The sequence below is a fragment of the Euprymna scolopes genome, chromosome 26 (assembly GCF_053919585.1).
Source record: "Euprymna scolopes isolate OS-2025 chromosome 26, ASM5391958v1, whole genome shotgun sequence".
Classification (NCBI taxonomy): Eukaryota; Metazoa; Mollusca; class Cephalopoda; order Sepiida; family Sepiolidae; genus Euprymna; species Euprymna scolopes.
This window is the reverse complement of record NC_136507.1, coordinates 95910225-95925337: the sequence shown is the minus strand read 5'-3', so window position 1 is coordinate 95925337 and position 15113 is coordinate 95910225. Positions and strand designations below refer to the sequence as shown.

Sequence of the window (15113 nt, the reverse complement as noted above, 5' to 3'; positions counted from 1 at the left end):
GCACTCAAAATAACCTTGTAATACCAGCACTCAAAATAACCTTGTAATACCAGCACTCAAAATAACCTTGTAATACCAGCACTCAAAATAACCTTGTAATACCAGCACTCAAAATAACCTTGTAATACCAGCACTCAAAATAACCTTGTAATACCAGCACTCAAAATAACCTTGTAATACCAGCACTCAAAATAACCTTGTAATACCAGCACTCAAAATAACCTTGTAATACTAGCACTCAAAATAACCTTGTAATACTAGCACTCAATATAACCTTGTAATACTAGCACTCAAAAATAACCTTGTAATACTATCACTCAAAATAACCTTGTAATACTATCACTCAAAATAACCTTGTAATACTAGCACTCAAAATAACCTTGTAATACTAGCACTCAAAATAACCTTGTAATACTAGCACTCAAAATAACCTTGTAATACTAGCACTCAAAATAACCTTGTAATACTAGCACTCAAAATAACCTTGTAATACTAGCACTCAAAATAACCTTGTAATACTAGCACTCGAAATAACCTTGTAATACTAGCACTCAAAATAACCTTGTAATACTAGCACTCAAAATAACCTTGTAATACTAGCACTCAAAATAACCTTGTAATACTAGCACTCAAAATAACCTTGTAATACTAGCACTCAAAATAACCTTGTAATACTTGCACTCAAAGTCAGTTAAAATCTGAAAGTAACTCGGAGACGATTGCACATTTTTCAAAGCTTCAAAATGAAGACCTCGCCATGTAGTTTTATCCTGAGTTTGAATAGGTGTTTGGGCTGGGAAGGAGGGTAGGCAAACAAAAAAATTTAAATATAGCTTACAATCATAAAATGAGTTAAAAGAATTCATAGAAATGTTTTAAAAGTTTTTAAAAGATAAACTTACTTCTGTAAAAATATTGTGTTTTAAGTAATATCGCCCATGTTTCGTCACAACATAAGTTTTACTTTTTCTTTCGTGGGTTGAACTGAAAGGAAACAAAGGAAGAATTTGAAAAAATAAATTAACAAATGCTGAATATTGCTACTCAGCTCTTACCAAAGAAATAATGCAATGATAACTTCTGAAAAATAACCGCTTTTATTTTATTTTTTTTAATGGAAATTGCTCTAAACAAAGCATGAAGCCATTTGATGTAAAGATCTAATGAGAACAAAAGATCATTATCACAAAGGAGATGCATATTTACCTTAACTGTGAAAAGATCAAGGCTATAGGTAGGAGGAAAACAGTCAGTAGGAAGAGAGTTCAACAAGCTTGCGGTTTTTGGGAAGAAGCTACTGGAATTGGAAGTGGGGCAAATGTATAGTTTAGCAGCATAAATTATTTAACAGACAAAAAATTATAAAAGTTATTTATTTCATATAAAACACATTATTCGAGCCTACGGCTGAAATAAAACCCCAAAAACTTCCATTTTCATTATTTTTTTCCACCAGATTTTATTAGACTAAATGTATGACAATCGAGGCCGCCATATTGTTTTTAAAATTTAGACTTTCTAAGGTTTGACAGATTGACCTTTTTTTTAGGCTAAATTTGTCCTTTTTTTTACGCTCTTTCATGAACTATATTTTTTGGCCGCAATTTTTTATTGTAATGAAAGAGCATAAAAAAAGGCCAAATTTGGCCTTAAAAAGGCCAATCTGTCAAACTTGAGAAAGGCCAAATTTTAAAAGCAATATGGTGGCTTTGAATGTCATACATTTAGTCTAATAAAAATGATGAAAAAATAATAGAAATGAATTTTCTGGTTTTATTTCAGCCTTTGAGTCTAATGTTTTATATAAAAATAGTTTTTTATAAATTTTTGTTTGTCAAATAATTGACGCCGCTAAACTACACATTTACCAGAAGCTGTTTATTCTCCACTTCTATTGAGTTGGACCATTCTCAGCAAATGTGTTTCAGGAGCAGCTGCTGCGTATGACCATTACTTAGTCAAAGAGAAGTAACCTTTAACCGCTTTCAGCACTTCTCTTGTCACTTCCTTTTATTTTCTCGCCTGACTATTAATGGTTTGCCTTCTCTCATTTTGGTCACTTTATTTCTCCAATCTCGGTATTTAATGTGGCACAAGGAGAATAAGCCAGTGAATTCTGGGCTCTCAAAAATTACCTAAGCAGCCCCGTCGGTATTCCATGGTAGGACACTTAGCTATGAACTAATTCCTTCCAAAGTGGGAAGTTAAGGACTTCGAAGGTGGGTTCAATTCAAAATAGGTTCCCTGATTTCAACAGAAGGATTTCCAAGTTTGAAAAATACACCTGAAGAAGGTCGGAAGTTATATTAGCCAAAATATTGTGAAAATAAAAATTACAATGAGAATAGTAGTCCGAATTATCTAAATATTCCAAATTATCAACACTCATCTAAAATCAATCTGAAGCAAAGGAAATCTTTTTAAGTCTCGTTATCTATATATATAAAAGCAAAAATGTATGTGTGTATGTATGTTCGCTTTTCCTCGATGTCCACAAAAGGCTTCTTTCAGAGAAGCGCTTGCTCGGTTCACAACTTCTTAAAACTTTTTATATCATCTATAAATTGTAATATCTCAGAATTACCCACGAAGCTCGCCTGTCTATTTAATTTTACCGACTTTCAAACGTTAATTATTCCACATTTCCCACATCGGCACGTGTTACATTTGGTTTTCGGTATAAAAAAAAGTGAAACTCGACTCTAATCATAGGCCGAAAGCCAGTTGTCGTTTATTCAATGTCGACTTCGTCATATCAGACTGTAGTTTTCATTTCGCTCCTCCTAATAAACAGGGAGCAGGTTTTTAAAAACAAACAACCCCATTTATTCAAAACTGTCCCGCACAAAATCGTAACTGCTGAATACCTATCGCCGTCACGTCAATCAAAAACAAGCACCTGTTTTTTTTAAAACACTTTACTATTTTCCAACTGCGCCTCGTCAACGCTTCGGGGTTTTTTCACATACCCCGAAAAAAACCCGGGCAACGCCGGGTACCCCTCGCTAGTTTATTATATAAAAGGGAAAATGTGTGCGTGTTTGTATGTCTGCCAAAAACTTTCGACACCCGCAACAGATCCTCACGAGATCGGTATCGATTTGAAGCTCTACATCTCGGATGACAAATATAAAAAAATTAGCCAAAAACACTAATTCCTTCACCCTCAATTGGGCAGTTTTCTACAAGGGGTCACTTTTTTCATCGACATTTTTGCAAGTCATTGTCTCCTTTTGATTGACTACCATTAATTTCAATGCTCATGACTTCTAGTTTCGCCATGGACACATCAGTTCACTGTCTTTTCCTCCTTTGTGTTACGGGTTTGAGCCTGCCTGCCTACTACCACTTTTTTTTAACACCTCTCTCCACCTGGGCTTCCTTACTACACAACCTCTAGACACCCAGGCAACACCAGGCACCCAGGCTAGTTTCATAATAAAAATAAAATAATGCACATACCTCGTCACAGAACATTCGATGCATCCTTTCTTGTCAATATCAACAATCATTCTGTTTTTGGACAGCTGTTCTTGAATGAGAATAACCTTTTCCGTTCCTTTCACAATGAAATACCCACCCGGGTCCATTGGACATTCCTTTAATTTAGCCAATTCCGATGGACTTTTTCCAGTCAGTACACAATTGGAGCTTCTCAACATAATAGGCATTCTGGAACAAAAGAAAAAATACAATCGCAAATCTTTAGTTGATTATGGCATATCAACCTTTATGGGATTTAATGCCAAAATATAATTGCCATATATATGACATCATGTCAACACAAAAGATTTTGTTGAATCATGAAAGTTAAGCAATGCTGCGCTTAGTCAGAATCAGACGGGTTACCACCTGGTAATACTGTTAGATATTAGCAGGGCAACGCCAAAGGTATTGCTAGTCAACAACTGTTATGATCGTTGTAATATTTGTAAAAATAGAATTTTATCATATCAAAATAAATATTTACAAAGAAAATTATTTAGGTTAAGATGTTTTAATAGAAAAGAATGTTAAAACATAAACAGGTTGACCTCTAGAGTCTGACGTGGACTTTGGGAAAAAACGTGTATGATTTGATCAGTCAAAAATCAGGAATGAGAGAGAGCGGATAGAATCGGACAGTGATGGCTCCCAGTAAAGAGGATCAGAATGCCTTAGTCTAGGACCTGCGTCAGCTTTCCAATGTGGAAACAGCAGTAATAAAACTTGCTGGAAAGACAATCAGAGACTTATTGATTCATTGAGATGAATCTTCTTTGCAGCTTTTCCAAGGATCCATCAAACAAGATCAGGAACGAACCAGGTATGTTTCTCCGATTGGCTCGATGTTACAACCCCAGAAAACTGTTATTCGTCCCTTTTATTACATGTCCATTGTTAAATTGTATTCGTTGTCGTAAGTTTTATACCGCTGGACAATAAATGAGTTAGATACACATACATGATATACACCCCGTCATGTTATACAGAACGAAAATTATACATTCGTTCTGGCACCGTAATGTACACCCCTCTCCCAATATAATAATACTAGGCAAAGGAGGACATTGGTTCCTCCCTACAAGAAATGTAAAAACCTAACCCCTTCATCCCCTTCACAGGGATATACATGTGACTGCAGATCACTTGTGAATTTGATATTCCCAAGAAACTTCCTCCTTCAGAGGAAACCAGTTCAACCCACCTAGGGTGAATGCTGCTTAAAAAAATATAATTGCATAGAATTCAGTAAATTACAAATCATTTTATTATTTTACTTATATGGAAGAGTCTATCAGACGTGTATGCAACGTGATGATGTGAAACCTGATCAGGGAGGGTTGAAGACGTGTTGCATGGAGAGAAATGATATGAGAATGATACAATGGATGTGTAGTACGAGTTAGATCTGATGAGCTCAGACGAACTTTGAACATTACAGAACATCATATAGCAAAAAAATAAATAAAAAATATGAAACTTAAATACACACTTACTTTGGAAATAATTTTCGTTCATGATAATCATCTTTATTTATTTATATAGTTAGTTGAAACTTACCTTACAATGAGTATTTTTTTTCTGGATTTGAATTTTAAATTTCTAAAAGTTTTGTAAAAAATTATTCAAGAATATGGTTTTCATTTTTCATTTATTTTCATTAAAAAATTAGCCAGCATTTATGCAGCAAAAAAAAAGATTTCAGGAAATATTCGTTTGACACTTTCCAACATTTTCCATAAACCACCCTGACAATTCAGAGGATTGCACGGTCCTTATACAGCATAAATACTATTTATGGTTCACTCACTGAATGTTTTGCAAATTTAGACATGACTTTTGTGTTAATGTAAAAATATTTCCAAGTAAATTTTTTGGAAAACATAATTGTTACAAGCTTTGTATACATTTTTTTTGTTTTACATCTGAAAATAAACACAAATTTGGTTTCGACTTTGAATAAAGATAATCTTACAGAACTTACCTGCCAATGGGAAGATTATTCCGGATAATCCGTTGTTGGCCTCGTGTGTATTCAATATCCACAGTTATTGGTGCAGAGTAAGTCATGTCTCGGAGACGACACTAAAAGCAAAAAAAATAAATAGCAAAAAAATAAATAAATAAAAAATGTGAAAATTAAATAAATACACACTTACTTCGGAAATAAATTTTCGTTCATGATAATCATTTTTATTTATTTATATAATTAAGTATGCATATATGTTTATATTTGTATGTACAGGATTCATTTCTAAACTAATTTTTTGGTTCTTTTTTAGAATTCAATCTAATTAAAAATAACAAAAATACAGAAAAATCTACATGATGAAGGCACCCATCATAGAACGAAGATGTCTTATTCCAAAAATCATGTAAATGGATCAAGCAGTTTTACTTTGTAAAAAGGAAATTTAATTTTTATAAGTAAAAAAGAACTGTTCTTTTTTGCTTACTTATAAAAATGAAATTTCCTTTTTAAAAATAAATCATCATTTATAAACAAATCAAGAGCAAATAAGTCCATAATAATTCAAACTTGCAAGATCAGTTTTGTAATGCTAATGATTTCATATGAATCGTTTTAAATTGTTCAAAAATGATTTTCTCATTTAAAAAAAACTACTTGATCAACTTATGTGGTTTTTAGAATATAACAGTTACATGACAGGTATTTTTCGATGGTTTTGTTTTTTTTAAATAGGTTGATTTCTAAATAAGAACCAATTTTTAATGGAAATCACTCAAAGCAGGGCTGATGAAGCCACTTGATGTAAGGAGGTAAAAAATACTACCTCCGATTTGAAAATTCAAATATTTCAGACTTACATTAAATTTAAACCATAGTCATTAAACACCAATTAAGCAAGACTCCCTGAATTCCAATTTGTTATTTTCGAAATTTTCTAGAATCAATATCATGTAAAGGATTTTGATCAAAATTGGAACAAGGATTCTAGGCATAAGGTTTTAAATCAAAACACAAAGATAATACTTTGATTTTTATCTTTAGAAGAGGACATAAAATTGGTTGAATACTGTTTTGCTTGGGAAATTAATTTTACCCGTACTGAGACGAATATTCTTCTAGTTTCTTTATAACACTTTACTTAAAAGAATATTCATAATTGTAACGTAGCCGTTATGTCACAAATGGGCAAACAAAGTGAATAAATAAAAATCCGTGTCAGTATTTTTTTCTTTTTATTGCCATTATTTTTGGCACCACTAAAAAGTCTCTCGCTGTGATATGTTCATTTTAGCCTATCATGCATTTCTCCTTCTTCCCACTGCATGCCAGCTGCAGCCAGCCATTTTGCACCTTTGCTTTGCATGGCCATTCTTTTCTTCATTTTTTTCATTTCTTTCCCAATAACGTGTTGCATATTTTCTCCTTTTTTTTCCTTCCTCTTTTTATGCACACTTTCTAATTTGGATATGTGTGATTTTCTGCTGCTAATCTCTTCGCATCATGGCCACCCTTTGCTCTTCTTGATACTTTCCATGCACTCATATTCACTATTTTACATACCTTCCCTTCAAAAAAAAAAAAAAAATTCTTTACAAGAATTTAATCAAATCTGCCTGAGGCAATAAAAGAAAACAAGAAAAGCAAACTCAAACAGGTTTCCTGTTTCCAGAAGATTTTTCCTTCTCTGCATGGGATTGCAGTTGCCAAATTCATAGCCCTGTCGACAGGACAAATGCTACAAGATAAAGTTGCTGTGATAGAACTGAAACAAAAAAGGAAGATGATGTTGTTTTTGAAAATAATTACCTCTTGTGGTGAAACTGGTTTTGTTATATTGAATCCTTCTTCGACATCAGGCATTCCAACATAGATGTTCAAATACCTTTAAAACAAAATAAAAATTAAAATTTGATTAAAATAAAAGTAAATGTTGATTTGTTTGTCAGTATTTGGATCATATTGTGTACGTTTGTTAAATATTCAACGATCATCAATTTCCAGGATAAGAACATGACTGAACTTATGCATTCATGACCTTAAAATTTCATTTCTCTGTTGCAGATATTGACAGTGTGAAACTAAGAAAGCAATTCCTGTCATGGACGTGCATCAGAAGCAGAGATTTGTCACTGAATTCCTGGTAAAAATGCATTGAGAATGGTGGTGACTATGTAGTAAAATAAATTCTGGAGCACAAAAGGTTGTTCATTTTAATGGTACCACGTCCGTCTTCATAACTCTTCAACATTTTGAGTTAAAAAAAAAACTTTTGTAACCAATCTTGTAGTTATCATTTTTATTTTTGTTATTAACATCGATTCCAAATCAACAAAATTGTCATGACCACATTGATAAGATATAGCTAAATTTAATGCTTTGACCCAGGTCCCAGCACCCTTGGCCACCATCTTCGTAAATATGGAGTGCCACCAAATTCAGGACCCCAATCCCCATCAAAACATTCTTGCGTGCTACCCAGACTAGTGGCAACATTAATAAAATGTAAAAAAAAAAAAAAAAAATTTTTTAAATGACCAAGTTAACTATCCCTACCCAATCTCCTAAAAAGCTGTCTAAATTCCTTTCCTTTCCTTCCATTTTGATATTTAAAATGCTGCAACACCAAACAATCTCATTGTAATGACATTCACATGGAGTAGGCTGAGCTTCAAATGAGTTCATCGCATTTCAAGTCAAGGCAGTTCATCTCAGATCACTGATGAGCAGTTGAATCTTTGCCACATTTCAGCCATTCCCAATTCTCGAGTCAAAAATAAAAAAAAAGCCATTAGAGTCACCTATTCCCATTTCTAGAGTCAAAGACACTAGAGTCAGCCATTCCTGATTCTAGAGTACAAAAAAAAAACAATTAGTCAGCTATTCCCAATTCTAGAGTAAAAAAAAAAAAAAAAAAACAGTAGAGTCAACTATTCCTGTTTCTAGAGTCAAAAAAAAACAAAAAACACTAGGGTTAGCTACCAGCTCAATGTCTGTTCTCACTGTTCCCGTCTTCAGTTGGATAACGCTGCACCTACTGAGGCTATCAACCTGTGGATGAATTCTTCCTCAGGGCATTGAAGAATATGACCAAACCAACAAAGTCTCCTTTTAATAAGAGTCTCAGTGATGCTGATGGTGTTACATCTTGCATGGACGATCCAGTTTGGTATTTGGTCGGAGAGATGGATGTGCAAGGTCTGAACACTGTCCGTCAGTATTGTACAAATCAGAGTTTGGAAAATCGTCATGTTCCTATCCATGCAGTTCAGTTCAAAACGGTTCACATCAGATCACAGGCAGATATATCAAACTATGTCTTCCTCAGTCTACAACATTCTCTCAAGAAATGTAAATGTGTTTTTCTGGTTTGCACCCATACATCCATCTGATTATGAGATGATCATTATGCTGAAGCCGTTGTAGATCAGAACACTACTTCAATCATGGCCACTATTCACCAATAGTTGATGACTGTGACAAAGAGTTGTTACGGCAACACCGGTACATGGATTCTGGTAGTTATAATAATGTGTTCACCTCAAATGACATGTGGGCACTATTAGCTAGCCATCCCCTCTAGGATGTTTTATTTTGTGACTAGAGTAAATGACAATCCAACATATTCGTTTTTCTTCTATCAGTGTGTCCTCATGACAGGTGCATCTATTTTTTTTTTCGAGTGACCTTTTTGTAAATCCAACATTTATTTTATCTTTTGACAATCAATCATGTTATGTTGTTTTTTGCATCCTGCTGCCAGGTGCATCCTTTTCTTGTTGAATGACTTTTTGGTACACATGGCCTGGATATTTAACATTGCCACTCTAGCCCAAAGTGGACCTGAGAGTAATGATAACTTTGACAATTGATCATGTTATGCTGTTTCTTGCATCTCGTTGTCAGATGTCTCTTTTTATCAAATAACTTTTTGGTACACATTACCACTCCAGCTCAAAATGGATCTGAGAGTAATGATAACTAAGGAGTTACTCCATGCTTCTAAACAAAAGCATTTTAAGGTTTTAGGATCTTCTGAGCAAGATAAGAAAAAATATAAATTGTTTTTTTTTTAAACTTACTTCAAATAAAAGGTGAGATCGACATCACTAACAACCTTGTCATTAGCTTTCATGATATTCTTTATCTGAAAAAAAACACAAATAGTTATTAGCACGGAAAAATTAAATCATCTATATATATAAAAGCGAAAATGTATGTATGTATGTATGTATGTATGTACGCTTTTCCTCGATGTCCACAAAAGGCTTCTTTCAGAGAAGCGCTTGCTCGGTTCACAACTTCTTAAAACTTTTTATATCATCTATAAATTGTAATATCTCAGAGTTACCCACGGAGCTCGCCTGTCTATTTAATTTTATTGACTTTCAAACGTTAATTATTCCACATTTCCCGCATTGGCACGCGTTACATTCGGTTTTCGGTATAAAAAAAGCGAAACTCGACTCTAATAACAGGCCCAGAGCCTGTGAACGTTTGTCGACTTCCTCATATCAGACCGGGGAGCAGGTTTTTGAAAACAAACAAACCGATTTATTGACCTCATAAAAAACTGTCCCGCACAAAATTCTGACTGCTGAATACCTATCGCCGTCACGTCAATCAAAAACGAGCACCTGTTTTTTTGTTTTTTTTCACACTTTACTATTTTCCAACTGCGTGTCATAAAAGCTTTTTTTTTTCACGGGCACCTGCTTTTTTCACACCCACCTACAAACACCCGGGCAACGCCGGGTACCCCTTGCTAGTCTATATATATAAAAGTGAAAATGTGTGTATGTATGTTCGCTTTTTGTGTATGTCCAAGAAAGGCTTTTTTCTGAGAAGCGGTCAGTCAGCTCACAACTTCTTAAAACTTTTTATATCACATATAAATCATAATATCTGCGAGTTAACAACGGAGGTTGCCTGTCTATTTAATTTGCTTGACTTTGGGAAGATAAATATTCAACAGTTTTTGCTCGCTGCATGTGGATTAGGCTTTTTCATATAATAAAAGCGACACTAATATTTTCTATGCAGAGTTGGAAAGAGTTGGAATGGAACTTGATGGAATGCTAGAAGTCAGATTTTTTTAATCAAACTTCAATTATTATTGAATATTGGAAGATTTTGAAATATAGAGTAGTGTTACATACGGGTGTATATACTAACCCCACTGCGTGTCTTTAAATGTATCCACATGACATCAACATGTTATATAGCCATCACTGAGTATATTATCATGGATATATAATCTGTGTTGTCATTGTGTATCTATAATTGTCTATTTATATACATATAATACATCAATGTGCAACACATAATCAGCAACAGTTCACAGGAATATTAATAAACAATGGTCGTTTGGTAAATGGTAATCTCAATTCAAAAATGATCAAAGCTTCTTTCTTAGAACTGCACACCTGTGGAATTGTCTTCCGTTTTCCTGCTTTCCAGCTGTCTATAATATGGTTGTCTTCAAGTCCAACGTGAACAAGTTTCTGATGAGCTGTTCCACTTAAGTTAACAAATTTACCGAACTTCCATTACTATTGATTACTATATTGTCCTTTTGACTACTCTACACTCTTTAACCCTTATCCTTGAGTGGCCAATCGGCCTTGATAAGTGGTGACGCCTATGTAAAAAAAAAAAAAAAAATTAAAATGCACAATTGCTGACAGAAATAAACTCATGCATGTGTGACGCACAAAGGGGACATACTTTGTGTTCATTGGCTCCTTTTGTTTGCCAGCAGCTGATACTTGAATACTGCAACTTCCATGCATGCAGTAACACTGCAATAGCTTGTTATTTTCCAAATAGTTACACATGCATGACAAATATAAGCAAGGTCATGCAAGATGACTAAGCAAGTATGATTTCACTGTTGAATGCCAACAACCTGTAGACCTAAGAGCTCAGCAAAATCCTCCTTGATGGTTACTATCCAGGTGCTCAACGGGACAGATATGCCTCTTTGATTAACTCTCAAATTTTCCATCTGGCTAATGAGTTGCATGCTTAAATTATCAAAGATATCATTTTAACAATACCCAAACCATTGAATAATACTGCAGCAATGAATATGAGTGTTAGAGCATTTTACAACCCTCGAAATCAATTACTTGTACTTATTTTGGTAAGTGGTTGGGCTGTCCATCTAGAGAATTTACAGCATCTCAAATGAATGCTGACCAGGTGCGACAGTCCACTGCATTACAGCAGCAAACCCCATAGAAGCGAGGGCCCAGTATCAGCTCAGTATCTTGTATGTTAAAAGAGCACATTCCATTAAAGTACTTGCAAAACAGACACAGGAATGCAACATTGCAGGGATGAGACAGTGGTTGGAGCTGGACTGATAGTATGAGACTTATTAAATTGAGGACTCTTTTTTGGACACTATCTAAAAGATAGACTAGTGGTAGTTGCACCAACCCAAATGTGGCAACAATACTCCATGCATTAAAAAAATGGTAGCTTTGTAGTGATATAGGATACTGTTAGTTGCGAGTAATTTTTTATTTAAAGTCTGCATAAAATTGGTCATTATCTTGAACAATACTTTTTACCATCAGAAAGAAATACTTTACCAACACATGAAATTCAGATTTTTCATGTGGATACATTTAAAGACACGCAGTGGGGTCAGTATATACACCTGTATGTAACACTACTCTATATTTCAAAATCTTCCAATATTCAATAATAATTGAAGTTTGATTAAAAAATCTGACTTCTAGCATTCCGTCAAGTTCCATTCCAACTCTTTCCAACTCTGCAACTCTGACTACAGCATAGAAAATATTGTTTGGTCATTATCTTGAACAATACTTTTTACCATCAGAAACAAATACTTTACCAACACATGAAATTCAGATTTTTCCATTGTTTTGAAAATTTGCAATGGTAGTTTAACTTAAATAACAAATTTGTGAACTAACAATCTGATTAGGCTCAAATTTTGCTATTTGAAGGTTAGTACTTTATAAAAAAAAATCATATGGATTTTTTTTCAGTGGTGCAATTTATATGCCACTCGTGGGACTTATTGAGTGAAACGTTAGATGATGTCAACTCGTGAAGAGCACAAACTATACTTACCTCAGCGTTGATAAAATAGTTGAAAGAATCAATGTGCTGCTTAACTAATCCTTTAACCTTCAAAAACGCTGGTAACAGTTTCCATTTGTCCTGAAAATAAAATTAAATTTTATAATAAACACTTGTATGCAATAATTTGACAATTATTCTCCAATCCGACATTGCATAACATGAAAACGACTTGAAAGTTTCTGTAGACAGATCTTCGATTCCCGAGATTGTTTTATGTTTTTCCTTTTCAAAACCGGTGCTTTGGAGTGTTTATTTTATACAATTCGACAGAAACATTCTTGAATTCAACAAGAAGGTCAGAAGTTATATCTAGCAAAATGTGAAAATGACACTCAAGATGAGAACAGTAGTCTGAAGAATACAAATAATATTAACAATCAATCCTCATCTCAAAAATAAATAAAGTTTCATTATGATTAATTTACATGACTAAAATAGGAATTAACCAATCAATGCCTTTATAATAATTCACATCATTGTACAACTTTCATAAAATGAAACTATTCTTTAAATTAAAGAAATGCTTTTATGTCTGAATACACACTGAATTGGTTCAAAAAAAATTTTGATTACAAAACAAAAAAAGCGAATAAAAAATATATAACAAATGTTACCAAAGGCAAGATAAGTTGCTCTAAACTAAGTTACTTTAAATCAAGTTACAAAACACAAAAAAAGCCACTGATAAATTTTTACTTTAACTGTAACCCAACACTCACCCTTAAATTGGCAATCTTTAAGATGCTCAAGTATGCTGAAAACGAATATCAGTAAGTAGTTTTCTGGATATAAAGACATTTATTATCCAATGTAATCACTTATGCTTTCATTGGCGGCCATATTTTTTCCCAAACTGAACAAGTATTAATGCACATGCGTGTTACAGGACACTCCCTCCCCATGTTAAGACTGGCGACAGCCACTGACAAAAAATGTCTTAATATCCAGAAAACTGTTTATCTGCCCCAAATTTGAATGCGATATTCGTTTTCAGCAGACCCGAAAATCTATAAGTCGTCAATATATGGATGAGTGTTGAGTTGCAGTTAAAGTAAAAATCTATCTTTTTTTATGCGTGTTTTGTAACTTAGTTCAAAGCATTTATTGTATTTGAAACAAAACTAGTGCTAAGTCTTAAGTTAGAACGAGAAAAGGTACTTGTGTATAGAAATAATATTTAGAAAACCATTAACATGGGGAGGAGAGAGTGTTTAGTAACTATTCTGTACTTTCACCTAACAATTCAATAAAAAGATACCGTGAATTTAACTTGAAAAGATTATTAAATAGCACCGACCGTACCTTCTCTACATAAGCATCCAAGAAAAAAATGGCCGATATTATACGGCCATCTGGGAAGTCTTGATAATCGTTTACAAATCGAAAATTAAACAAAATATTGGTAGAAAGAAACTCATCCATTAAATGTTACCAATCGTGCGAAAATGAATGTTCCTGCGATTATTTTGCTAAATTTTCGAACGATTATACAGACTCCAAAGGCGATCGTCTAATGTCGGGCATTTGTTGTTTCGAATTTAAGATTCGATGCTGCTACTAGCGTTTCAAAATAAATAAACGCTTTAAAATAAGTAACATTTATTTGTCATATTTGTTTTTGACTACTTTTACGTTTCGTTGTCTGTGCTGCAAAAAGTCCAAAGCGGTATCTTTTTTTTTACAATATTTTCATTTTTAGGAAGTAAAAAAACTGTGGTGCTTCTACAGAATTTGAACCTAATCCGAACAACTTTTACTGAAGTCTTAGTTTAGAATTAAAACAAAAACAATTCTGTTCAAATTCTTTAGAAGTACATAGATTTTTAATTTCAAAATAATAAATTACGAGCACATGGTACATTTTGTTTGTGCATCCCAAACACGGCACTTTGTCATCTAGACGTAACTTGTAACGTCGAAAATTTTACCATAGGCCTAATGAATTAAGGGCCAGATTTATAGGGGATACTTAATGGGAAGTTGCGCACAGAAATGTTTATTCACATTACATTTAAATCTATATATGCTGGTACAGTCGGCTAGAAAAAAAAGGGGGAGGGGGGCTCCTAAGTCAAGCGGATCTAGGAAAAGCTCTTAGAATAGAAAGTTTTCCGTCGTCTCGGGACGTTTGTTGAGGTCCACGCACGACTCCACGAGTTGTTAACCAAATTCGGACTTAAAGTTATTTTCTTATTGTTGCATTTCTTTTTAGTTTAACGTTGTTCGAAAACATACCTCAACCTTTTTGACTGGCTTCGTCAATTCTATCTTGTCCATTTTCATTAATTCTTCGATCGACTCCATATCGCTAATAAATTATTTCACAAAAAAAAAAATAACACAAGAACGTAAACATGTGAGTGAACCGCCGGTGTGCTAACCGGAAGTCATCCTCTCTCACTTCCTGTTCATCGGAGTAAAAAAAATATATTTTTTTTTTTTTAAATATTTATATAAATATATTTAACATTTAAATTAATGTTTTTATTAATCATAAATTATTATAAAAAAATTACTCAAGCTGTTTAAATAAATTATG

General features: G+C 33.6%; 1 protein-coding gene across 1 annotated transcript in view; it reads right to left on the bottom strand.

Moving 5' to 3' along the window:
- LOC145248288 (DNA-directed RNA polymerase III subunit RPC2-like) overlaps positions 1–14979 on the bottom strand; it is a 191372-nt gene extending 176393 nt beyond the window's left edge. The window contains exons 1-7 of the mRNA XM_080110162.1: positions 14810–14979; positions 12563–12652; positions 9535–9599; positions 7262–7337; positions 5468–5568; positions 3463–3672; positions 903–984 (exon numbers count right to left, since the gene is read on the bottom strand). Of these exons, the coding sequence (XP_079966288.1) occupies positions 903–984; positions 3463–3672; positions 5468–5568; positions 7262–7337; positions 9535–9599; positions 12563–12652; positions 14810–14878 (693 nt within the window). The 5' untranslated portion in view covers positions 14879–14979. The remainder of the gene's footprint in view (positions 1–902; positions 985–3462; positions 3673–5467; positions 5569–7261; positions 7338–9534; positions 9600–12562; positions 12653–14809) is intronic.
- Positions 14980–15113: the final 134 nt, after the last annotated feature.